The sequence below is a fragment of the Peromyscus californicus genome, unplaced genomic scaffold, assembly GCF_007827085.1.
Source record: "Peromyscus californicus insignis strain IS unplaced genomic scaffold, ASM782708v3 Scaffold_17__1_contigs__length_78620276, whole genome shotgun sequence".
NCBI classification, from domain to species: Eukaryota; Metazoa; Chordata; class Mammalia; order Rodentia; family Cricetidae; genus Peromyscus; species Peromyscus californicus.
Genome location: NW_026294469.1, coordinates 11,119,048 through 11,146,289, shown reverse-complemented (window position 1 = coordinate 11,146,289; position 27,242 = coordinate 11,119,048). Strand labels below are relative to the sequence as shown.

Below are 27,242 nucleotides of genomic sequence, written 5' to 3'. Positions count from 1 at the left end.
TAGGAGAAAACCATTTTTAATTGAAAAAAATAAAGCAATACATCTCAAATAACACCATATTTAACAACATACACTAAATTGTAAGGAGAAATAGCTTTCCTAACTGGTACTGTGAAACCAATGCATCAGCATATTGGTACAGCTTCTCCCCTTTATACTGACAGCTACAAAGACAAAATAAAGTAGGAGCTTTCCCCCCTAGCAATTAAATTATAAACCTATCTATCCCTGTTCTTATTCCACTGACAAAAAGAGGAATTTAAAAAGTTTTTTCCATAGTCAGGAGTTCCCGGGAGGGGGGGGGGTAATTCTTATAAAAAACTGTTAATATTTAACTCATCCACAAGACTTCAAAACAGGATTTCAAAACGGCCTCTAGTACAAGTTTCCCTGGATGGTGTACGGGCACACTGGCTCAATTAAACTTTAAAAGTATCAAAGTTATTGCTTTAGCTAGAAGAACTGTGGAGAGAAGTCTCCTTTTAAAGAGTTCATTATACAGCTGTTCCTAAAATTCCTGTATGTCAACTGAAAGTGCTAGAAAACACAGCAAACATCACATTCAAGAAAAGACAGAAAAGAGGCATTAAGATGTATGGCTTTTTGTGTGTTTGATTATATTACTAAACATAAATAAAGTCATTACTGTTTAACTGAAAAAGGTTTTTACAAAATGCATGTTCAAAATTAACATTTTTATTAAATCAAGTTAAAAAAAGTTCACTGTAGAAAAGTCAACAAGGGTATTAAGAAAATCAAAATATACCATTTTTTACAATATATGTATATATTAGCAGCAAACTACTTCAGAGATTTTTCTTTTGAGTTTAGTTATTTTAAAGAAAGCGTAACAGTGTAAATGTTAGCATGGAATGTCAGGAATTCACTCTTCACCCTATACTCTGTGACTTGGCCTCTTCTACTATACTTTACACCACGACTAAGAACGAACTTGGTTTTGACTAAAATGTAGTTAAACAGTAGCTGGTAAAACCTCTCTCACTACATCACCTATGCATTATTTTCAAAAATAACTAATGAGCACCATACAACAAATTTTTCAGATGTAATAACAGCCAACTATACCATTTAGTATTTGGCTTACTGTTTAAAAAATCTGGTAACATACAAAATTTTAATCAAATGAGATAAATACTTCAATCCTATATTGCTTGCCCATTATTAAAACTCTTAATAGAAATTCTATACATAACCTGACAAACTCTAGGTAAAGATATATGTGCATAGATACATGCAAAAGTGTATGTACATATATCCATATACATCTTCAACTTTGGATTTTTAAAAAACTAATTTAGGTGTAATATATCATCACAAACTGAAAATTTCATCAGCTAGTGAGAAATACTGACTACAAAGAACTGTCATACTACTCATTTTAGGCTTACAAATTACTCAAGCTAGAGTGAAATAACAAACTAACCACCAAAGAAAACTTTTTTCTCTTCTTTTGATATGTTCATCTAATAGCAAAAGAAGAAACATTTGTACAATATGCTTTCAAAGTCAAAATTATTATAGAAATTTCACTAGTCTTCAAAAATACAAAACAGTACATAAATACAATTTTCTTATTGTTGAATTCCTCAGCTAGAATCTATTCTTTAAAAAATCCCTTTGGATTATCCCACTTAGCACTTCAAGTTTCCATTCTGCAGTTCTGACAAATGGCTCAGGCTTATTATTTTTATAGGAATCACATCTTTTAGAATTTACTACTGTTACCTTTGTAATAAAGTACTGTTACCTCTAAAGTAAATAGAAGGAAATGCATCAAATATCAAAAACAACTTAATGAAACATTCAGAATATGTAACACAAGGAAGAAAAAGACAACAGGAATTCCCTTTTCACCACACAAGTAAAATACAACCATTTCTATGTTGTTAAAGTAACTGTCTACAGAATGGAGTTAGGGTGGCCCACCTTTAATTTCAATTAAAAACCTAATACAGTAGACTGAATTATTATTTTTATTAATATGCACAGCAAATTATTCAAACGGTGACTTCATGTTGTCTTCCCCTTAAAGATGGCACTTGTAGGTACAAGGATGCAGAAATGTGTACTCAAATCAGATGTTTGCTTGAAAAGATTCTTCTACAGCAGTTTGATACTGGGTTTCCTCATCTAGCTGAAGATTCTAAGTAAAGAAAAAAAAACGTCAACAGGATAATAGTCAACTATTCAATTTTATCTTCACATTCATTTGCATACAAGGGAGTTTATGTACAGTATGCTTTAAAATTCAAGATTAAGCCAAGCACCATGGTGTGTGTGCCATATTCTCAGCCACTCAGGACCGTGAGGCAGGAGGATACCTAGAGCCCAGGGGTTTGAAACCAGCATGGACATAATGGGACCCCATCTCAAAAATTAGCAAAATACAAGGTTTCAATACATGAACTTTTAAAATTAAATTTGGCTATCATTATGTAGTAATAAGTAATAACTGCTCTGCTCAGCAGAGGATAAAATTTACACTGACCAAAATTATAGTTAATTAAAACTAGTAATATGATAAATTTGTATCATTTCTAAAAAAGATTTCTAAGTTTTGAAGAGAAACTAATTTTAAGAAAGATAAGCATTTACTGAATTAACAGTCGAATTAACAGTTCTTAACCACAGCGTGAAACTAAGTAACTGTAGCTCAGTCATTTTTAAATTATAACTGACTCTATGACTAGGGCTTAGTAACCCGGTGTAGAACAACTGTTTAGAATGCACTGAGTCTTGACCCAGTGCAAACAACACCAACAATAGAAACCCTATTCTCTCTTTAACAACGCTATTTGCTGTCAATTTATGCCCCATGGATTAGCTTTAAAAGATATCAAGTCTTCTACCTGACAACTGAAATACAGTTTTCTATGGCAAGGTAAAACAAAGAATTAGATTAAAAATAGTTGACAAAACCTATTTTGTTCTTCCAAATATAGCCCTCCAGACACAGCATCTGCTCTTAAAATGGAAATTTAAAAATAATATACAATTACTTCCTAAAATCACTAAAGCAGCACATGTGAATTTTACATACATTTAAATTATTCAGAAATAAGACTAAAATTGCAAATTCCATAAAAATGAAAATTATGCATGCCTGTTTTTACCTAAACAGGAAAATGAACAACAGCTTTTCTTTATTGGGATTAATTGTGTATTAAATAAGATCTTAACTACACACAAGCTGAATACAGTGCAATTTTATAATTAATAAAGTGAAACCATCACATCATTTTTTTAAAATTATCATGAGTATGAAAAATAGAAATGGAGCCATTTTGGTCCGAGGGCCTCTGTTGCCTTTCCTAAGTAGACAACCTGGTTTTGGATGGGTTTCTTTGGTTTGTGTTCTCAATGTGCCTCATATGCTAACAACGTACTCTCTACTTGAAGCCCATCCTCCCACGTGAGTTGTACCAATTTTACTTTTCAAGCAGGTATAATTTTCTCTTAATGGCAATTTTTACTTAAACTTTCATTTTGCTATTAAGGGGCTTATTTTTCTAGTAATTATCTCTCTAGTATAAAAAATAAATTCAATTCTCAGAATTTCATGAAGCTTAACAATTTTACTACTAAAAATACAGCAATTTGCCCTTTATTCAAGTAGTCTGATTCCACAACTTGCCTGAAAACTCAAATTTAGATTGAAAAAGTTAATTTAACTTTCTTAATCTTGAAGAACTCACTTACCACAAATTCTCCATAATCAAACTGATGTCTTTGATTTAGATGACTAACGAAATTTCTAGTAATCTGGCTAGGATCTCCCCAAGGAAGAGACACACAAATAGGACATGTCTATGAGAAACAGATTGTTTTAAATAAAAAAATAACAAAAATAATGAAACAGCATATAATTATTGAGAGCATTAAAATACAAGCTCATGTTACTGAAAATACCAGGTATACTTCATTGTGCGTCACTTTGCTGCATTTTGCAGATACTACATTTCTTTAAAAGTTGAAAGTCTGTGCCAACCCAGTGGCAAGCAAGTCTATTTGGCACCATTGTTCCAACAGCTCAAATGATCAATAACACTTTTAGCAATGAAGCATGTAACTCAGATAATGTATGTACTTTAGACATAATACTATTGCATACTTAACAAAAAACAGTATAGTCAAGTGTAACTTTTATATGCACTGAAAAATAAAAAAAGGTGTAGCTCAATTCACATCAATTTTTTATTTTATTTTTTGTTTTTTTGAGACAGGGTCTCTCTAATGTAGTCCTGGCTATTCTGGAGCTTGCTATGTAGACCAGGCTGGCCTCGAACTCACTGAGATCCTCCTGCCTCTGTCTCCCAAGTGCTGGGAATAAAGGCATGCACCAGCACATCCAGCCCTCACATCAATATTTGCTTTAATACTGTGATCTGTACTTACTCACACCTATAGTCTCTCTAAGGTTTGCCTGAACACAAAAAGCACTGGACAGTATAAAGAGATTGAGACAGGGTCTCACTGTGTAGCCCAGGCTGCCTTGAACTTGTGATTCTTCTATCTAAGGCTCCCAAGTCCTGGGACTACAGACATGTGCCACCATGTGCAGCTCTTGAAATCCATTTTTAAGAGTCAAATCCCATGACTAGATCATTTCCCAAGCAGATTACCTTAGATAAATGACACTATTATAGTAAGTGAGACCATGGATATTCTATTAATTAAATCTCTAGTTATAGAACTATTTAAACAGAAACAGCACATGCAGCCTATACTAATATCAATGTAATGACAGTTTCCATTGACTACCTACAACATGTGTAACATATAGTCTCACCTGATCTAATTAATAACCATTATAGAAATATTAGCTTGATTTCACTTACATGTAAAATGAAAATGGAGTGAATCATAAAGTTTAAACTGTATCCTCAAAGTTTTAATGAAGTACATTTTTTAAAATGACACAAAAAGAAGTAACTGGATTCTAACCAAAGCTGACAGTGCATAGAGTATTATGCAGAAAAGAATACAAATCAAATAATTCAACCCACACACCTCTTTGGTACTGTATTTGCTTATTTAACCCCTTCCTTTCTAATGAATGGTTGCAGGAATTGAAAGGAATCCTCAATAGTTACTTGGGCATTTTTTAAAAACATTTTTCTACTATATTCACTAAAAATATCTTAAGATTGGCTGTAAATGTTATTAATAAATTTTACTCCTTATTTTTGAAGAAGCTGGTTGTAGTAGCTCAACCCTGTAGTCCCTAATCCTATTGTAAATTGTCCACATTACCTCATGATATCATCTTCCTTTATATAAGGTAATAAAAATCAATCAACAACCTTCTCCTATTTATGTAGAGAAATATATAGAACCAGCTCTTCCTGAAGCTGAGGCAGAAAGAACACAAATGCAAGGTCTGCCCGGGCAACTAAGTGAGACCCCCATCATAAAATTTTATTAGAAAAAATTTAAAAGGCTGGAGATATATTTTAAAGGTAGGATTCTTGTGGAGCAAGTGTCAAGCTCCAGTTGAAGCCCCAGTACAGGGCAGGGGGATGAAAGATATCTTCCAGCTTAATAAATTCACTTATCTATGAAATGTATGCTCAAAATGAGTCCTTTTGGGACCATTAACATAATGCTGGGATCCTGTAATCTACATAAATTTCCCCTAAAAACAACATAAAAAAGACAAGTATGCATTAAAATAAAGATAAATATACGTGACTTTTTTCCTTCTTGCTTTTACACATTCATATAAATTCTTCAAAGATAGAATTAAAAATATCTACTGGTTTTACTCTTTAGCTTTTGAGACAAGGTCTCACTGTATGGCTCTGGCCAGTCTAGAACTGTTCTCCAGAGCTAGGAGTAAAAGCATTCACCACCATGCCTAGCTCAGTTTTATCCTTATAGGTATTGTCTTCTACAACAGATTCATGTGACTGGATCCAGTCCTCTGCATCCAGCAGAATAAACTGAAAAGACTCAACAGAATTAGGCTCTGCTACTACACAAAAATGACTCCCTAGTTCACATTTTATTCTTTACTAGAGTAGTCTACATTACCTCACAGTAACCATCTTTCTTTACATGAGGCAATACAATTTTAAATATCTCATTTTTTGCATCACAATCAATCATTTATTAAAACTTTTAAATCCAAATTTAAATAAAGAAACTTCCCCTTTCTATACATAAAGAAAGATTCATGGAACCACATGCTTTAAACAAAAGATTCTTTTGAATATATGTACTCACCACAGGAACTATCTGAAATAGATGGTTACTATTACAGTGATCCAACAAACGCTGTCTGGTGAAATTTGACTCTTGACATAAGGGACACTTAAAGGTGGGATGCCCAGAAGAACTACAAAGCAATTCAAATGAAACATACTGAAATTCAAAACCATCAACATAAAAAATTAGATATTTTTTGATGCACTGTTGTGAATTAATTATTATGTTTTAAGTCGTAGTTATGAGATTATTCAACAATTGATTTGGAATAGATTTCTCTTACAGTCTCATTTTATATAGTACTAGTGTTTATCCTTTCAGTCCATTTGTTCTCCGGGTGGGAAAAGCTAAGTATGATAGTACTTAGAAGGCTAAAGCAGCAAGATCATGAGTTCAAGATCAGCCTCATCTACCTAATGAAACCCATCTCCAAACAAACAATTACAAACAAAATATAGGACCATGGTTAAGAAGTTAAGTTCAAATGTAATTGTAATCATTCATGTGGTACCAGAAGTCACTGTGTATCCCTTCAAGTTTCTAACTGTCTTACGGTTTACCACATTTTAGAAAGACACAGATTCTATGGACCAGTGAAATGGTTCAACAAGTGAAGGCACAAGTAGTTGTCTGACTGTACTGCAGCATGTGCTTCACTACCCTTCCAAAGCACACAAAATAATATAATACAGTGAGTTAAAAAAGGATTTCCATCAAATTCTAACTTTAATCTACTCCAGATTAAGAATCTACCACAAAATTCACAGAAAAAGCAAAAAAGCAAAGACTGAAATGTGTAGTGGTTTGAATAACAATGACTCCCAAAGGTCTGTGTGTTTGAATACTTCGTTCCCATTTGTTAGAACTGTTTGGGAAGGATTAGCAAGTATGATGGAAGTGTGTCATTGGGCAGACTTTGAGGTTTCAAAAAACTGACACCATTTCCAGTGTGCTTTCTGCTTCCTCCTTGTGTATCAAGATGTATCTGCTCCAGCTGCCAATCACCAGGCCTCATACCACCATTATGGACTCTAATCTTCTAGAAATGTAAACCCCAAATAAACTCTATCTTCTGTAAGTTGCATTGGTCATGGTGTTTTACCACAGCATAGAAACCCTAAGATAAAGTAGTTCAAAGTAATCTAAGAATCAAACATCACTGGGCTTTAACACTTCTCAATGTCATCAACTTCAATATTGACATCTTTGCCTGAATCATGCATGGAAGAAATCTGACCAGGAAAATAGACTAGCTCTTACATGATCCTGAAAGCAACAACTACTTAAGCACTGTTTATTTCTGAAGCATTAACTCCCAGGACTATAGTTAGTGATTTAACTGAATAAATATTTATTTTAAAAATATAGTAACTGCCGGGCGGTGGTGGCGCACGCCTTTAATCCCAGCACTCAGGAGGCAGAGCCAGGCGGATGTCTGTGAGTTTGAGGCCAGCCTGGGCTACCAAGTGAGTTCCAGGAAAGGCTCCAAAGCTACACAGAGAAACCCGGTCTTGAAAAAACAAAAACAAAAAACAAAACAAACAAACAAAAATACAGTAACTGGGCTGGAAAGATGGCTCAGCAGCTAAGGGGCACTTGCCACCCAACCTGAAACCTGAGTTAAGTCCTCAGGACTCTTATGGTGAAAAGAACCAACTCCTGCAAGCTATCCTCTAGACCACTATATGTGTAATGTGGCATGCACATGAGCACACACACAACACACACACAAAATCACACAATAAAAAAAAATACTAAAAATCTACTAACTAATCTATTTAACGTTATTATCTACATGCCTGTTAAACTCCAAGCACTCTGAAGGCTTAGGCAAGAGGATCATGAATTTAGGGCCAGCCTAAGCTTTACAACAAAACTCTGTCTCAGAGAAAAGAAAAATCTATTATGAAGATTCAGGATTATAGCTCAATGGTATAGTGAATGCCTAGGATGCTCAATCCCTGAGTTAAATTCTTACCACCACAAATAATAAAAGACCTTCTATATTATTCAACAATATTATTTACTAAAGTAGAATTTTTAAAAATTTACCTTGTATTCTCTCGGTAAGTTTCTGTATTATCAGATGTAGATGTTTCACTCCTGTTACTTAAGAAGCACAGGGGGGGAAAGAGTTAATGCCCCAAATAATAAAACACATCAGAGCTTCATTAATGTGAACTGTTTAATGAAGATGACCAGACTGAACTTTAGGGGCTGGAGAGATGGCTCAGCAGTTAATACTTTCAGTCTTCATAGGCACCAGGCACACATCTGGTACACATGCAGGAAAAACACTCAATCCACATTAAAAAAAAAAAAAGGGTGAACTTCAAGTAGTTTTTTGTTTTTTTCTGAGACAGGGTTTCTCTGTGTAGCCCTGGCTGTCCTAGAACGCACCCTGAAGACCAAGTTGGCCTCCAATTCACAGAGATCCACCTGCCTCTGCCTCCCAGGTGCTGGGATTAAAGGCACACACGCCACCACTACTCGGCTCAAGTAGTCTTTAATACAAAATATTCATGATATTCATGACATTGCTTTCAAAAATCAAGAAAGACTGTTTAAGTTCTTATTTACTCATGTATTTATGTCTTTTAAAACAGATGATTACAGCAGGGCATAGTGGCATACACTTATAATGTCACCACTTAGAAGGCTGAGGCAGGAGGAATAATAGGTCTGAGGCCAGCCTGGACTACTTAACTCTTGTCTAAAAAAAAAACAAACAAAAAAACAGCCAGGCATGGTGACACATATCTTTAATCCCAGTATTTGAAAGGCAGAGACAGAAACAGGTGCATTTCTGTGAGTTTTAGGCATCCCGGGCTACAAAGAAAATTCTAGGCCAACCACTACTGCGGAGTAAGATGATATCTCAAAACAAAAATAAAACTTTTTACAATATTCAGGTACAAGTGTAAAGTAAAGAACACAAAATTTTAATTACATAAAATCTTTTTCCTCAATGAGTGCTGTTCTTTTGGGGATGATGGTGAAGTGAGGGTGAGGACAGAGTCTGAAAATTAGCCCAAGCTGGCTTCCCATTCTCCTGCTTCATCCTCTGGCATTATAGGCATGTGCTATCACACTTGGCCCTTGCTCATTTTTTAACATGCAGGACATTTTGCCTGCATGTAAGTCTATGCAGTACACGCATGAAGTGCTTGCAGAGGCCAGGAAAAGGTGTAGGATCCCATGTATCTGAAGTTACAGATGGTGGTGAGCCTCCAAGCAGAGGCTGAGATTCGAACTCAGGTCCTATGGAAGCGCAGTCAATGCTCTACTAACTACTAAGCCATCTCTCCAGTGTTCCTTGTTAAATTTTTAAACCCTTGGGTGAACTAAAAGATTTGTGAACCTTTGTCAGGTAGCTAGGATATGGTAGAAGACTGTGGCTTCCAAAGTGGAAGAGGTTTCACAAAATACTTCAACATTTTTTTTTCCAAGACAGGGTTTCTCTGTGTAGTTTTGGTGCCTGTCCTGGATCTCGCTCTGTAGCCCAGGCTGGCCTCGAACTCACAGAGATCCGCCTGCCTCTGCCTCCCAAGTGCTGGGATTAAAGGTGTGCGCCACCACTGCCTGGCAAAATATTTGAACTTTTTTAATGATTATAATTTATTCCCCAAAAAGAAACTAGGCTTCATTAGTACACTTCTCTAATACATAGACTATCCTGACATATTTAGCTGTACCCTATGCCAGAAAAGTCAGTGTTATATGGAATATTAGAAGAAGGAGCACTCCACACAGGAACTGTAACTAACATGCCACAGAATTTCATCCATGTTGTCAATGTTATAAAAACAAGTACGCCAGGCGGTGGTGGCGCACGCCTTTAATCCCAGCACTCGGGAGGCAGAGGCAGGTGGATCTCTCTGAGTTCAAGCCCAGCCTGGGCTACAGAGTGAGTTCCAGGAAAGGCACAAAGCTACACAGAGAAACCCTGTCTCGAAAAACCAAAACAACAACAACAAAACCCCAAGTACTTGCAGGCTTTGGGGCTTCTTTTCCAGCTCACTAGCCTACTTCTACCATGGAGAAACACTTTCTTTTCTTTTAGAGACTTGTATTATTTTTCATTATATGAGTATGTCTGTGTATGAGAATGCAGGTGACCTCAGAGGCCAGAGACATCAGTTCTACCTGGAGCTGGAGTTACGGATGGTTGTGACCCGCCTGATGTGGGTGCTAGGAATCAAAATACATCCCAAAGTGCAAGAAGTGCCCCCTACCCCCCAAGGAAAACATTTCTCTTGCCAGGCATCACGACACCTATAATCCTAGTTAGTATTCAGAAGCCAGCTCATCAGTTCAAAGCCTACTCAAAACTACCTAGTAGTCACACGGCAAGATCCTGTCTCAAACCCCACCTCCCCCCAAAAAACCCCCAAACCAACTAAGGTCTAAGGATGCAGCTCATGGTTTAGTGCTTATCTATAATATGTAAAGCCCTGGGTCCCTGAGTCTGATCCCAAAGCACCACAAAACAAACAAGTCCAATAACAAAAAAACGTAATTCTGCCCATGTCCGTATTGAAAATTCATGATGCCTTCTATGGCAATTACAACATTGCATAGGATATATAAATAATACTAGATTCTATAGAAGATTTAGCAGTAAATAAATACAATAACGTTTAAAGGGTCTAATTGGAGTATAAACTACAGTTCTACTAACAGGAAGAAATTCTAAAGGTTAGGAAAAGATTCAACAGGATAGCTAACAGTTTAAATAAAAAAGGAAAAGCCAGTAAAATGACTCAGGGGTCAGAGCAGCTTTCCACACAGGTCTGAAACCTGAGTTTGATCCTCAGGTCCCACAAGATGGCAACAGAGAACCATTTTCTGAGAGCTGTCCTCTTATCTCCAACACACACACACACACACACACACACACACACACACACACACACACACACACACACACACACACAGATATATCTATCTATATCTATCTATCTATCTATCTATCTATCTATCTATCTATCTATATAGAGAGAGAACAAAAGAGTAATAGCACCCACATGGCAGCTCACACCTGCCTGTAACTCCAGTTCCAGGGAATCTGACACCTCACACAGACATACACGCAGGCAAAACACCAATCACATAAAATAAATCATTAAAATTTTACCAGTTGTGGTGATGCATGTCTTTAGTCTCAGCACTTCAGGAATCAGAGGCAGGTGGATCTCTGTTCTGAGTTCAAGGCAAGCCTGGTCTACAAAGCAAGTTCCAGGACAGCCAGGGCTACACAAAGAAACCCTGTAACCCTGTCTCGAAAAACCTAAATAAATACTTACTTACATACATACATACATGAATAAATAGTCTACCATCTGAGCTGGCAAGGTGTAGGTTAGAGTGCTAGGGAAAAGCAGTACCACTTGTAAAGGATGGAGGTGAAGGTATGAACTAACACCACACAAGACATTATTCAACTTAATCTCACCTACACTAACACATTAACTTTCAACCACACTTAGCAGGCCTTGAATTTGTGATTCACCTCCTTAGTCTCCTAAGTAGCTGGGATTACAGCCCTGTGCCACCAGGTCTATCTCTATAGTTTTTATTTTATTTTACTTATCCATTTATTTTTAGTAAAAAGCAAGATTTTATGACATACTCCAGGTTGGCCTTGAACTTATCATGTAGCTTTGACAAGCTTTGAAATCATGGAAATTTTCTTGCTTTAGTCTTCTGAATACTGGATCACAGGTGAGTGCCATCATACCCAGCTAAGCCTTCCCTGTTAAGTAATTAAATATCTTCCAAAATAGCAAGGTTGGATCTGGGAAGATACCACAGTGGTTTAAGTGCTTACTGCATAAGCATAGCATATAAGTTTGCCTCTCCAGCGCCCATTTGATGACAGGAGGACAGCACTCACATAACAAGACAGGCACAATAATGTAGCACGAATCTTAAAAGGTCTTATTCACAAAAACAAACCTGGAGCCAGGTACTGGGGTCAACGCTGGAAGATCAGAGAAGCAGAACAAGCCACAGCCACCTCACCTTGCCAATTCCTCAGCTGATCCTGTTTCCTCAGACTGGAAGCCTCTGTGTCCTCATATCCAAATGAACTGCTGCTGTAAAGTCTAAAAGCTTAACCAGGCTCTAGTTCCTGGTTTTCATGCCTTATATACCTTTCTGCTTTCTGCCATCACTTCCTGGGATTAAAGGCATGAGTCACCATGCCTGGCTATTTCCAGGGTGACTTTGAACTCACAGAGATCCACACGGATCTCTGCCTCTGGAATGCTAGGATTAAAGGTGTGTGCTACGACTGCCTAACCTCTATGTTTAACATTATGGCTGTTCTGTTCTCTGACCCCCAGATAAGTTTATTCGGGTGCACAATATATCAACCACACAATAAGGCACTCCTGTAAGCTAGCGTTGAGACAGCAGAGACAAATGATCCCTAGCCCCTCGAGACATCAGTGAACGCCAGACTGTATCTTCAAAACTAAAGTGGAGAGCAACTGCAGATATCTGATACTGGCCTTTACCTCCCCTGCTCAACAGGAACACATATGCATATACATTAACATGTATAGCATACACACACACACACACACACACACACACACACACACACACACACGGTAGCAAGGATATGTTAAAATTCAACATGGCTGTTTAATGTATATAATACAATGATATGTAGAATTACACAGCAAAGACAAACGCTAAAAAGAAAATGATCAAATAAAAAAGGAGTCTGAGCCGGGGGTGGTGGTGCACGCCTTTAATCCCAGCACTTGGGAAGCAGAGCCAGGCAGATCTCTGAGTTTGAGACTAGCCTGGTCTACAGAGCGAGATCCAGGAAAGGCACCAAAACTGCAAAACTACACAGAGAAACCCTGTCTTGGGGGCGGGGCGGGGGGGGGGGGATTGGAATAGGACTTTGTGCTATCAGGCAGTCATTAGAGTTTGTAGATGACATCCATTTTTCTTAAACACTAAAGAAAATATACTGGCAGGGCTGGAGAGATGGTGCAGTAGTTAATTGTCAATAAAAAACAAAAAAATGTACTTGCAGAGGACCTGAGTTTGGCTTACAGCAACTACATCAACTGGCTCATAAACACCTGTAACTCCAATTCCAGGGGGATATGACACCCTCTTCCGGCCTCTGCAGGCACCTGCACTCACATGTACAGAGACACACACAGAGACACACAGGTCTACACATAACTGAACAGATTGCAATGCCATCAGGCAGATTAGGGAACTGCCAACTGAACACTAATACCATTCAGAAAAATGAGAGGGACTGAGTTAGAGAAGTAACAACAGCAAAGAAACATAGATAAGGAAAACTGTTATTAGGACTTAACACTGTCTGACCAAATGAATCTAAGGAACCAAATGAGCAAGGTATGTGTCCTTGGGATAGAGTAGGGAGTTGTCATTTAACAAGCAGTACAGAGTATGGTGGTGTATACCTGTAATTCCAGTACTCAGGCAGCAGAGGCATCACAAAGTTTGAGGTCAGGATAGTCTACATATCAAGGTCCATGCCAGCCAGGGCTACAAAGTGAAACCAAATCTCAAAAAGCCAAAACAAAACAAAAACAAAGCAGCCCAATAAACAGTGACAGTATATGTAATACACTCTAAGAACTTTGCTGAGTACTTGGGATACAGAGTTGAAAAAAAGGTAACAAAACATTACTCCATATTAAGAAAAATTAACTGGCCAGGAGGTGGTGGTGCACCTTTAATCCAAGCACTCAGGAAGCAGAGGTAGGTGGATCTCTATGTGCAAGACCAGCCTGGTCTACAGAGTGAGTTCCAGGACAGCCAGGGCTACACAGAGAAACTTTATCTCGGAAAAACAAAACAAAACAAAAAATTAATTGGGCAATAAACAGATGTGTACTTATAATACAGCAGAAGTACAGTAAGCAAAGCAGAGGGAGGAAAGAATCCATATGGATTTATTTAAAAAAAAAAATCACTAAATGAAAATGACAATTTCATCTACTGACAGTAAATTGAGAACCTGGGTTGAGTTCTGCAGAGCAATGAAAACAGTACTAAAGAACTTACCAGAAGTTTCAACTAAGTAGTCAGTAAAACAGCCAAAAGAAATAGTACAACTATATGGACAACCAGAGTGCTTAAAGGTGGTTAAAGTACGAATATTAACAACATGTATCAAGCACTGAAATTAAAATTTTATTTATTTGACTTAGCATATTGATTTCCACAAGCTATTGTAAGACTGAAGAAATCGCATTTTTTTACACTATTGAACACAAGCTTGTCATTAATTTTCTAAATGAAACAAAACATTTAGGGATACATGTGAGGATGATAAAAAATAAAGAACAACTGAAAGAACAGTGGTTATAGGTATATGGAGTTCAAACGGACACAGCTCACAGGAAAACTGTTCTGGTAACTGCTCTATTTCTTGACCCAGGTTAGCGGCTAACCAGGTATACATCTTATCACTATTGAACAGTATTTACTGAGCTTCCATTACTTACTCACTATTGTACCTGGGTGGATGGAGAATAACAAAACGAATTACCAAAGTACCTCTATTTCCAATTAGTTAAAGGAGCTCACAGAAGGGCTGAGGAGATAAATGGATTAGCAGGTACAAGCACTTGTTACTAAGGCTGATGGCCACCAGAAGTGGTAGTGCATGCTTTTAATCCCAGCAGAAGCAGAGATTCTCAAGAAAGAGAGAAAAACTATTTAAAAATAAAAAAATAAATGCCTGATGACCTGAATTCAATCACCAGGATTCATATGGAAAAAGAAAACTGACTCCTCCAAGCTGTCCTGACCTCCAAATACACACACACACACACACACACACACACACACACACACACACACACACACACACACACAGAAATGTAATAAATGTTTTTAAATGACACAACAAAACACTAATAAAAAAATAAAGCTGGGCGGTGGTGGCGCACGCCTTTAATCCCAGCACTCGGGAGGCAGAGCCAGGCGGATCTCTGTGAGTTCGAGGCCAGCCTGGGCTACCAAGTGAGTTCCAGGAAAGGCGCAAAGCTACACAGAGAAACCCTGTCTCGAAAAACCAAAAAAAAATTAAAAAAAAAAAAAAATCACTATTTTTTTGAAGCTATATATGTGGTGTGAGGTTTGGGACTACACATTTGTAAGCCCAGTGCCCAAAAGACTCAGGAGGAGTCCAAAGCCATCATGGGCTATATAAAAAGTTCAAAACCAGCTTTAGATACACTATACCCAGTCTCAAAATAATAGTAAAACAGAAAAGTAGTAGTAGTAATAGTAGCAATAGTATATCTAAGCACTATCAGAATAAAAACTTCAAAAAACTCCAGTATTGAAATACATTATTGAAAACGATTCTGCCAAATTTTCAAATTATTTCATCTGAAAATTAATTGAGTCTTTAACTCCCAGGTATAATTTTTATTCAAAGAAAGATTTTCCCAGAATGATTTTAAGTAACATAAGCTAGGCATATGATGGAGTTGGTCTCCTAGATACAAATATCAAATAAATTTTGAAGGCAAATTCTAGTTAAGATACTTAGTGTAATTTGTTAAACATATATACATCAAAATTCCCCAAGCAATTTCCATTTCAATTATTAAAATTTTGCTTTTAGAATAAATGTTGCTTACCTGCTCCTTACTGAATCTTGAGAAATCTTAAAGTTTGGAATGACAGAAGACACACCATACTCATCCTGATACTTCTTACAAGATTTGTAATGATGTCTCATGCGATAGAATTTAATCTGTAAATTATTGGTTAAATATGATTTTTAATTTAAAACACAATACACAAAATTTGAGATACTGTCAATAAGAGGAAAAAAGATAAAAATAGATAACTAAATATTTCATTTAAGCAAAAGTTTCTTTATAAAAGTAAGTTAGTGTCAGGCAGGGTGGCACACACCTTTAACCCCAGTACTTGGGAAACAGATCTCTTATTTAGAGGTCTACACAGTGAGTTTCAGGTCAGCCAGGGCTACATAGGGAGACCCTGCCTCAAATAAATAAATACACAAACAAACAAATAAATATAATAACACCAACAGAAAAAGCCAGGCACAGAGGTGCATGCTTGTATCTCAGCATTTGGGGAGAGGAAACAAAGAATCAGTTGTTCAAGGTCATCTTCAGTTATGAGTTCAAGGCCCACTTGGGCTACCTGACACCCTAGCCCAGAAAACCAAATACAAAATAAAGAATTCTAAGAGGCTGCCTCATGCTGCTGGGCATTTGACTATTACAACCTGATAAGAAAAAAAGCAGGTAAAAAATGATGTTCCCATGTTCATATTGGGAACATTTTTTTTTTTTTGGTTTCTCACTGAGAAGCAAGGCTAGACTCTCCCAAGTGTATTTTCAGTTCACCATCTTCTTCAGCGATGGAAAGCAGACCTGACTTGAGTAAACGCGCTACAGACACAAGGCTACACTCAAAGCCTAACCACTTCTCACCAGTTCAGCCTTCTTCAAGTAGAATAATTAGAGAATGTTATTTGTTTATCAATACCTGATTATCCCATGTGCTTAAAGTTAAAGCTTAAACCAGTCTTCTGTGAGACATTTCATGATTTCTTAAATACCTAAGTGGGCAGCTACAGGTTTCTTTAATATATAAATCTATTTGGCTAAATTATTAACATTTGAGAGACTGAGCTTATTGAGAAAATAAACTTTTAATCTTTTTTTTTAAAAGATTTATTTATTAATATGTATACAGTGTTCTGTCTACATGCATGCTTGCAGGCCAGAAGAGGGCACAAGATCTCATTACAGATGGTTGTGAGTCACCATGTGGTTGCTGGGAATTGAACTCAGGACCTCTGGAAGAACAGCCAGTGCTCTTAACTGCTGAGCCATCTCTCCAGCCCCTAAACTTTTAATCTTAAGATGAAAAATCTCTAAGGTTTCTGATACACAAAGCTTCTGATCTTTTCTACATAACTCAATCTAAATAACATCTTGTTTATTTTGTTTTTGAGACTATCTCAATTTGTAGCCCAAGCTGGCTGTGAACTTGCAGCCCTCCTAGTTCAGCCCCCTGAGAGCAAGGATTATAGGTGCACACCAATGTCTTTCTTTTCATAATCATGTTCACCAGGAAAATTAAAACACTGTCATAATATAACTCTACCTTTTTTGAACAGCATCTGCAGCTACCAGAAAACTTCCTCATGACATTTTCAAGATCTAAGGCCCGTTCTGGACATGCTCTTTCTCTTCTAGTCACACTTCCACGACATAGGGGACAATGTATTCCACTTTCTCTCATTGCAGTCAGGAAACATTTTCTACAGAAACTAAACCAAACATTTGTTACATGTTAGTTAATTACAGAAAAATTACTTTATTTCTTTAACTATAAACAAGTGATTATGGATATGTACATATACTACGTAGTCAGGCTATTCAAATGTATGCACAGGCCAGTTTTGAAAGTTATGTATGTATTTCTCAGACATTAAGACTAATAACTGGATTAGATGGTAACAAAATAAAACTACATTCAAGTCCATTTTACAACCTTTTTTTTGAGAAAGGGTCTCACTCTGAAGCTGAAGTTTATAGACTCTAAGGAAGCAATCCTACTTTAACTTCCTGAATGATGGGAATTATAGGTATGTGCCACCACACCCAGCTACATTTGTGTTTGAAAACTATAAAACAAAGACAGGTGTGGCAGCACAGGGGTTTAATCCCAGCAAGTCAGGAAGATGATGCAGAAGGATCTCTTTGAGCTCAAGGACAGTCGGGTCTCCATATCTCAAGTTCCAGGACATCCAGAACATAAAAAGACCAATTCAAACAAACAACAACAACAAAAAGAACAAAACCCTATATTCCGGTAAATAAATATCTTTTATTTCCAAGTTTTGTTTTTCCTTCTGTACCACAAACATGCCTCTTCAGATATAAACTTGTTTATTATCCCCCTTTATATTAAACTAAATAAATTTGCTACACAGAAACTGATTTAAAAAAAAAAGTTTAGTAATTTTTGGTGTGCACCTTCCTTCTCTTCCTGTCATACTTTCTTTTTCACATATCAAAGGAGCCTGTAACTTCAGAATAGTACATTACCCTATTACTACAAATTCCTGTTTGCTACTCCCAGATGCCAACAATCAACAGACTGGGAGAGAAAAAAACCACATTTTTACCCACTATGCTTTTAGTGTAAGTTAAATACCTGGCAAGCAAATTTATATAATCAAAATAATTCCCCCAAATAACTTATTTTTAAGAAAGAATCTTGGGGCTGGAGAGATGGCTCAGCAGTTAGGAGCACCGGTTGTTCTTTCAGAGGACCTGGGTTCAATTCCCAGCACTCACAACTGCCTGTAACTCCAGTCCCAGGGAATCTGATGCCCTATTCTGGCCTTCACAGGTACTGCATGCAAATGGTGCACAGACATACAGGCAAAACACTGATAAACAAAAAAGTCTCATGTAGCTAGAGTGACCTCAAATTCTTCACATTACATTGGCCTTGAACTCCTGATCCTCCTGCCTCCAAGTACAAGGATCATAGGCATGAATACACTATGCCTGGCCTTTTTTTTTCTCCCTTGAGACAAGGTAGCCCTGGTATGGCTCAAACTCACAGCAACTCTCCTGCCTCAGTCTTCTTAATGCTGGGACTACAAGCAAGTGCCAAAATACACAGCTCCCCAAAGTAACTGAGAAGTGGAAATGAGTAATCAATTAATCTTCAGGTCTTAAAATTAAATTGACCAGACCAAAACTACACAGAGAAACCCTGTCCCCCCAAAAAAAAATTAAATTGATCTGTTAAGTAAACAGTACAGTTTTTTAAATTATGCCACTTTATAAATAATGACAAAGGATTTGGATAGTTTAAAAATCTTAAAAAGCTGGAAGGTAGTGGTGCATTCTTTTAATCCCAGCACTCAGGAAGGAGGCAGAGGCAGGTGGATCTCGGAGTTCCAGGCCAAGTTCCACGACAGCTACACAGAGAAATTCTGTTTTTTTTGGGGGGGGGGGGGGATCTTTTTTTTTTTTTTTTTTTAAAGATTTATTTATTTAGTACACAGCATGTATGACTGCTGGCCAGAAGAGGGCACCAGATCTCATTACAGATGGTTGGGAGCCACCATGTGGTTGCTGGGAATTGAACTCAGGACCTCTGGAAGAGCAGTCAGGGCTCTTAACCTCTGAGCCATCTCTCCAGCCCCCGGGGGTGGGATCTTAAGACATGAAAATAAGCCAGGTAGTGGTGGTGGGATCTTAAGACATGAAAATAAGCCAGGTAGTGGTGGCGCACACCTTTAATCCCAGCACTTAGGAGGCAGAGGCAGGTGGATCTCTGTGAGTTCGAGGCCAGCCTGGTCTACAGAGTGAGTTCCAGGACAGACTCCAAAACTACAGAGAAACCCTGTCTCAAAAAGCAAAAAAAAAAAAAAAAAAAAAAAAAGACATGAAAATATAAAAGGGGGATTTGTTGGGAAGAGGTTCAGAGAGGTTAGAAGGAAATGAGAGGGTAATTGAAGACAAAAATGAACAAAATACATTATATGTATGAGACTGTCAACAAATAATTAAAAAAAAATTCATAGTGAGTTCCCAATTAGTTAGAGCTATATCATAAACTTCATCTCAAAAGCCAAAAAGAAGCCTGATATCTTGGCACATGCCTAACATCTCAGGACTTGAAAAGTAGAAACAGGAAAATCAGAGTTCAAAGCCAGTCTTAACTATAAAGGAGTTCAAGGCCAGCCTGGGCTATCTATATAAGATAGGTCTCAAAGGAAGAAAACTAATGTTTCCCAGATATGTTGTTATATGTAAATTTTCATTTGGATTAGAGCTTACTTCTAACACTATAGAAATATTCCTCGACATTTTTAAAAAAGAGACAGAAACTAGGATGATTGGCTTTAAGTGTCCAGTTGACACAACCCAGAATCACCTGGGAAGAGAAGTCAATTGAGGTATTGTCTAGATTAGGTTGGCTGGATCAGTGGGTGTATTTTAGGACTGTTTTGATAGTTACTGATGTATAGGAAGACCCAGACCATTTCAGACAGCAGCCTTACCTGGTTTTCAGCCCTGAACTGTGTAAGAGAAGGCTGTCTAAGTAGCAAGCAAGGTTTTATTGTATCCCTGTTCTTGATGGGATGTGGTGCTTTAAACTCCTGCCTTGTGTCTCCAAAGGGACAGACTGCAACTGTAAATCAAACAAACCCTTTCTTCCCTAAGTTGTTTTTTGTCAGTGTTTTATCCCAGCAACAAAAATTAAAATGAACAAAAACTAAGAGGTTTTTAAGATTACACAGTAAACTAGGAGAAATAAGTTTATCAATAGCCACTCTATTTTCTCCTGAAATGTTTTTTTGGACACTTGCCTCACACACAGTTTTTTTGGCCTTTTGAGGAACAGTATTGCTATGTAGCTCATGCTGGTTTTAAATTCCTGGCAATTCTCCTACCTTATCTCACCTCCCAAGTGCTGATTCTGTAGATGTGCCACTATGACTGGTTCAGCTGGGGGGCACGGGAGCCCTGGACCTCACATAGGCTAGATAAATGTGCTAACAATGGGCTAGGTCCCAGGTCCCCCAGTTCGTTTTGGTGTTTTGAGACAGTCTCACTTCGTTGCACAGCCTAGCCTTGAAACTGCAATTATCCTTTCTTAGTCTTCCCAGATGCTTTTGTAGGCCTGTACCACCCAAGCCAACTGTTTTGTTTTTCAGTACTGGGGATTAAACTCAGACCCTTGTGCATGCTAGGCAAGCATTTTAACACTAATACCTTCAGCCCTTACTTTGTTTTTACTTATTTTTTTTTTAAACATTATATCAGATTATTCTAAGGTATCTAACAGTGCTGTGGTTTGGGTTTTTTTTGTTACTGCTTTGCTTTTTGTTTTTAATTCTTTCAGTTTATGTCTTGCCTGGATTTCTTCCTATCCTGTCTACTACTCCTTAGGATACAGCTCTCTCTACTGAAGTTACGTAAGTATTCTTCAAAACTTGGGTCTATCCAGGACCTCTTCTCTTCTTGCTTTGTTACATATGTTCCTCGGTGAACATACCCATAAAGGTAGCTTTAGCTCCATTTATTCCAGATCTATGTACAGTATATACATTTAACTACTGGACATGCTGTCATTAAATCTTACACAATATCCTTAAAATGTCAGGGGACTCTTCTCTGCATTACCACTACCACCTTAGTTTAAGGTTCTTTCTCATCATTCTCTTTCCTGACATATCAATGTGTCACCAACATTACTAGTGTCAACTGCCAACCTGAAATCTGACACTTATATAAACTTTCTAAAAGTGAAACCACACCATGCTGTTCCCATGCCAAAATAGGTGTCTGGTTTCTAGGAAAACATTCATATATGGCTCACCCAGTAAATTCCTGCCAATATATGTAAACTACAGCTATTACACATATTCTTTGGCTCCAAACTCTGTATGAGGATAGCCATCTTCTAGTAAACCTATACACGGTAGACCCACCTTGTCCCAAATACAAACTATCACTGGTAACTTCATCAAGAAAATCAGTCACTTATATTTATATTCCCAAACTGATTTAGATACTTGCTTCTTGTTGCTAACATAAAATTTTCTACCTAAAATCTTATAAATATCAGTAACATTTATAGGTTTTCTCTACTAGACTATTAACAGTTACCAGAGAAAGTACACTGAGTACTCCTTATGCCAAAAATAAGGCACTAAACAATTCCTATTTGGAGAAATAAATGGAGATTAAAGGAACATTTGTAATGATTTTGCTCCTTTTCTGTCACTGGAATGGCCATGAAAACATATTTTTAATATCTACAAGATCCCCAGTGATCCAAATCATTAACCTCATCCCTCTCCATGAATCATAAAGTAGTTTGGTACTCTTTTCCTTCTGTTAGTTTGATAGACTAGACTGTATCCATCCATTAAGGCATTGAGCTCAATCCTAAGCCTCACCTCAAAAATACAACCTGATTTTACAGCAAAATATAAACTTGTTTATAGGCACAATTCTGTCTTTTGTGAAAAAGAGATAATGATGTGCCAGGCAGTAGTGGCGCATGCCTTTAATTCCAGCACTAGGGAGGCAGAGAGACAGGCAGATCTCTGTGAGTTCGAGGCCAGCCTGGTCTACAGAGTGAGTTCCAGGAAAGGCGCAAAGCTACTCAGAGAAACCCTGTTTCAGGGGGGAAAAAAAAAAGAAAAGAAAAGAAAAAGAGAGATAATGATGTAGTAAATACTTTAAAATAATTCTAGTTATTAAAAAAAAATTCTGGGCTGGAGAGATGGCCGAGTGGTTAGGAGCACTGACTGCCTTTCCAGAGGTCCTGAATTCAATTCCCAGCAACCACATGGTGGTTCACAACCATCTGTAATAGATCTGGTGATCTGGTGCCCTCTTCTGGCCTGCAATCATATATGCTGTATACATAATAAATAAATACATTTTTTAAAAAAAAGGAAAAAAAATTCCTTCACCCCATTCAGTCCTGTCAATCTAGACCCTGCTCCATCATTACCTACCTTCTCATCTACATAAAAAATTTCCTCCCTCTTCCTTCTTTAAATACACTGTTCAGCAATAAGTACAAGCAACTATAGAGAAAGTGCTGGCAGAGAGCTATTCTGTTCTTGTCCAGTAAGTTAATCTGAAGAAAATCAGAACTAAGTAGAACTAAAAAGAAAAAAAAAAATCACTTGAGGTCAAGCTAAATTACAGTCCTTCATTTTAAATATACCACATGTGAAATACAGTGGAATTTAGTGCACAGAATTTTGAGGGGCTGAAATTTACAATGGGGTCTGAGGTCAGTAACCTCAGAGTATCTGAAATGATTCTGTACATAAAAGATCTATGAAGTACACACACAACAGCTACCATAGCGTCCTCTCACCTCATCTGCACCAAAGAAAAGTGTCAGGCTGTCATTAATCTTGCTTTATAAAGAACTTAATTTTATTATTTTAAATGATGTGGGGTTTTGTGTGTGTGTGTGTGTGTGTGTGTGTGTATCTGTATGAGGATATGTGCATGTGAGTGCAAGTGCCTTGCAGAGGCCAGAGATGTTGGATCCCTTGTAACTAGAGTTAATAGTTGTCTACCTGATGTGGATGGTAGTAGGAACTGAACTCAGGTCCTGTGGTAGAACAGTAATTGTTCTTAATCTCTCCAGTCCTCATTAATCTTTCTTTCATTCCCCTTTTTGTTTGTTTGTTTGTTTTTCTGGTTTTTCGAGACAGAGTTTCTCTGTGTAGCCCTGGCTGTCCTCAACTCACTGAGATCCTCCTCCCTGAGTACTGGGATTAAAGGCATTAGCCACCACCACTCAGCTCATTAACCTTTCTTGATGAGCAAAAGTAACTTACATAGTTCATCACTAAACTCGAACTCACATGACTACCACAGAATAGGATTAGTGAAAATGAAGAACAGTGAAGAGTTGGCTCATGCCCAACAAGAGATGGCCAACACAAAAGGAGTTCAATGTTATTTCTTTTTTTGGGGGGAGGGGAGGAAAGGGTTTATTTGGCTTACACTTCTATCACTGAAGGAAGTCAGGACAGGAACTCAAGCAGGGCAGGAACTGAGGGCAGGAGCTGATTCAGAGGCCATGGAGGGGTGCTAATTACTGGCTGCCTCCTCATGGCTTGCTCAGCCTGCTTTCTTTCTTTTTTTTATTTATTTTTCTATTATCAGCTTGATACAGTATAAATTCTTATCTTAATAGTAAAATGTTCCACTGAGGCTTGCTCAGTAATTGAGTAAAACCAAAACTTATTATAAGCCACAGTCATCCTAGGGTCCCCCCTGCTATACATATAGCCTCCACGGTTCTGTGGGTTGCAGTCTGATTGTTCTTTGCTTTATATCTAGAATCCATTTATAAGTGAGTACATACCATGTTTGTCCTTCTGGGTTTGGGTTACCTCACTCAGGATGATATTTTCTAGTTCCTTCCATTTGCCTGCAAATTTCATGTTGTCATTGTTTTTCTCTGCTGAGTAGTACTCCATTGTGTATATGTACATTTTCTTAATCCATTCTTCAGTTGATGGGCATCTAGGTTGTTTCCAGGTTCTGACTATTACAAATAGTGCTGCTATGAACATAGTAGAGCATGTTTCTTTGTGGTATGACTGAGCATTCCTTGGGTATATACCCAAGAGTGGTATGGCTAGGTCTTGAGGTAGTTCGATTCCCAATTTTCTGAGAAACAGCCATACTGATTTCCACAGTGTTTGTACAAGTTTGCATTCCCACCAACAGTGGAGGAGTATTCCCTTTGTTCCGCATCCTCTCCAACTCAATGTTATTTCTGTACTTTTTGAATCATATTGCTTTGTTTGGGCATTTTTGTCCCTTTCGTTATGTGTTTTTCATTTTTTCAGTCTGGTTTGTTTGGGCATTTTCTTTGTTTGCTAAAGACTGAGATAAAGAAAGGACAGTAGATGGAGAGGATATGAGAAGAGTTGGGAGAGGGGAAATCATGATCAGACTACATTGTGTGACTTTTTTTTTTTTTTTACAGACAGGGTTTCTCTGTCTAGTTTTGGTGCCTGTCCTGGATCTCACTCTGTAGACCAAGCTGGCCTCGAACTCACAGAGATCCGCCTGGCTCTGCCTCCCGAGTGCTAGGGTTAAAGACGTGCGCCACCACTGCCCAGCGTGAAATACTTTTTTAATAAAAAAGGATTATCAATGTCAAAAAAAGTTTAAAAAAGTCATCTGTAGCTAGACTTGTGATCAAGAAACGAAAGTTCTATCCACCACGTTTATTCCTTTTCTTAGAGGGGAATGCTAGATTGTTGTTACTGTTGGATGGTTGTGTTTTGAGACAAGTCTTGTTTGGTGTGTAGTCTAGGGTGGCCTGGAAGTCACTACATGGCCAGGCTAGTCTCAAACTCAAAATCGTTCTGTCTGAGCCTCCCAAGCATCACCTCACCTATGCCTTGAAAATTCTAAGGACCATCATGAAAAACAAGAGTGGAAGTAAAAACTTAAATCTAGAGACTTGTTCAATTCTTTGCAGCCGCTTGGAAGCACCGAACTTTTTCACGCCCCACCTGCCAGAAACCCATGTCTAAGTTTGGAACGGAGCCTAGAAACTGGTTATCTTTACTTTAAATAAGTTCCTCAGGGGAGCCTGGCGTGTTGGCGCAAGCCTTTAATCCCCGAGGCAGGGAGATCGCTGTGAGTTCCAGACTAGCCGGAGCAACAGGAGCCCGTGTCTCAAAATAAATATATAAATAAGTTAAGTAAATAAATAATGTTCCTCGTGGACTCTGATCATCAATCACCCAGGTCTGTCACGTGCTTTACAGACTTTAATTAAGGTCTGTCTCCAACCCCTACCGGCACTGGTTGTCTGGAAAAGGATTCAAGTTGCTTCCTGTAACCATGGCAAGCAACCTACCTCAAGGCCACCCTGCCCCGTGCCTTTGTGCTCTACACCTCATCCCTGGAGTAAGCACCTCAGCCGGCAACAGTGCACAGGAGGAAAGCACAAAGGGAGCCACCCCCTCCAGCCCAGGAAACCCTGCCGCCGCCCCCTCGGACCTCGCGTGGGAGAAGGGCGCCAGCTAGCTCCTCATCCGACACCGTCTGAGCCCCGACTTTTCAAATCCGCTCAAGGACGGGTGTGGAGGGGGGGGGTCACGGGCTGTGTGTGGTGTGGGGGTGTGTGTGTGTGGAGGGGGGTGCCCTCGCACAGCCCAGAGTCTAACACCCCAAGAGAAGCCCTGTAACCACCACGGCGGGTCGCCCGGCGGGCCCACACGACCCCTCGGCGGGGGCCCGAGCACTCAACGCCCGGGCCTCCACAAGGGTTGCTAGGAAACAAAAAGGCTCCACGTTCTCTGCGACCACCCTCCCCCCGCTCCCGGCCTGGCAAGGAGGGCCAGGGACGCCCCCGAGAGGGCCCGAGCACCGATCGGTGCCCCGGAGAGGGGGGGGGGGAGCGGGGGGCGCAGAAAGCAGGCGACGACGGGGCCGAGGCCGGGCGGCGGGGATGCCGGGCCGCGGCGGGGCCGGGCGCGAGCGAAGGAAGGGGCGTCTACTCACACGTGCTGACAGGCCGCGGTCCGCACCGGCGTCTTGAGCACCTCCTGACAGACAGGGCAGTAGAAATCATCTTCCGTGTAGGACGTGGCCGCCGAGAGCTCCTCGGACATGGCGAGGGGTGGGCGGGAACGGCGCCGGCGCCGGCGGGGGCCCAGGTGGCGGTGGCGGCCCGGAGCCCGACGCCCTGAGAGAGCCCTGAGGGGGGAGGGAATCGTGTCAGGAAGCGGCTCTCTCAGGAAGCGGCCGGCGCCAGGAAGGGGGCGGGGCTCAGGGGCGGGGCGGAACGCAGAGACAAGGCAGCCGCACGAGCAGGCCCCGCCCATTCTCCGCCGGCCCACAGCGCGAAGGCGGGGCTTACGCGGGGGGCGCCGGGAAAGGGCGCTGTCATTGGCTGCGCCCGCGGCTTCTATCTCCCCGGCGCGCGCCGCGGCCCCGCCCCGCCCCTCCCGGCCGCCATAGCGCCACGGCCCCGCCCCCGGGGAGGGGCGGGGGGCCAGGCGCCGCGGCTCCGCAGTTCCGCGCTCGGCCGCCGCTCGCCCCAGTCAGTCCTCACGCCCCAGGCCCCCCCCCCCCTCCACTCCCGCCATTCCCACGCCCTCCCCGGCCCGGCCCCTCTGCCAACTCCGCCCGGCTCGCCCGGCCTCACCTCAGATCCCCGGAGCCGCGCTGGGCCTCATGCGCCTTCCCCGTCGCGGGCCGGCCGAGCGGTGGCCCTCCGCCGTCCTCTGGCTTCAGTCCCGCGGCGCGCGGGCCTCATGGGACTGGACCCCAGTGAGGCTCGCGGAGCACTGTCACGCCCCCACCCCCGGAGCCGCTGTCCCTGGGCATTGCGGGGCTCGCAGCCCAGCCGCGGGTCACCGCCCACCGCGGGGCGGGGGCGTGGTGGCCTCCCCGGCCCCCATGGCAACCGGGGGCGGC

The 27,242-nt window shown here is 39.9% G+C and overlaps 1 protein-coding gene across 5 annotated transcripts; it reads right to left on the bottom strand.

Moving 5' to 3' along the window:
• Positions 1-27,242, bottom strand: Rnf138 (ring finger protein 138). 5 transcript variants are annotated; one of them, XM_052741626.1, is made up of 8 exons: positions 26,971-27,237; positions 26,325-26,519; positions 17,392-17,557; positions 15,885-16,000; positions 8,281-8,331; positions 6,247-6,358; positions 3,721-3,828; positions 1-2,164 (listed from the first exon to the last, which is right to left on the bottom strand). In XM_052741626.1, exons 2-8 carry the CDS (start codon positions 26,432-26,434, stop codon positions 2,096-2,098), a joined length of 732 nt encoding a protein of 243 aa, XP_052597586.1. In that variant the 5' UTR covers positions 26,435-26,519; positions 26,971-27,237; the 3' UTR covers positions 1-2,095. The 5 variants fall into 5 exon arrangements, with proteins under 5 accessions (XP_052597586.1, XP_052597583.1, XP_052597587.1 ...); XM_052741623.1 differs by having other exon boundaries at positions 8,281-8,337; positions 26,971-27,231; XM_052741627.1 differs by lacking the exon at positions 3,721-3,828 and having other exon boundaries at positions 8,281-8,337; positions 26,971-27,235.

What these genes read in the sequence shown, in the direction of transcription:
- Rnf138 (XM_052741623.1), bottom strand. Translation starts at nt 26,434, where the DNA reads ATGTCCGAGGAGCTCTCGGCGGCCACGTCCTACACGGAAGATGATTTC. An exon ending in ACCGCGGCCTGTCAGCACGT is followed by an intron (nt 17,558 to 26,324) that starts GTGAGTAGACGC and finishes TGTTTGGTTTAG; the next exon opens with TTTCTGTAGAAAATGTTTCC. An exon ending in CAAGATTCAGTAAGGAGCAG is followed by an intron (nt 8,338 to 15,884) that starts GTAAGCAACATT and finishes GTGCTTCTTAAG; the next exon opens with TAACAGGAGTGAAACATCTA.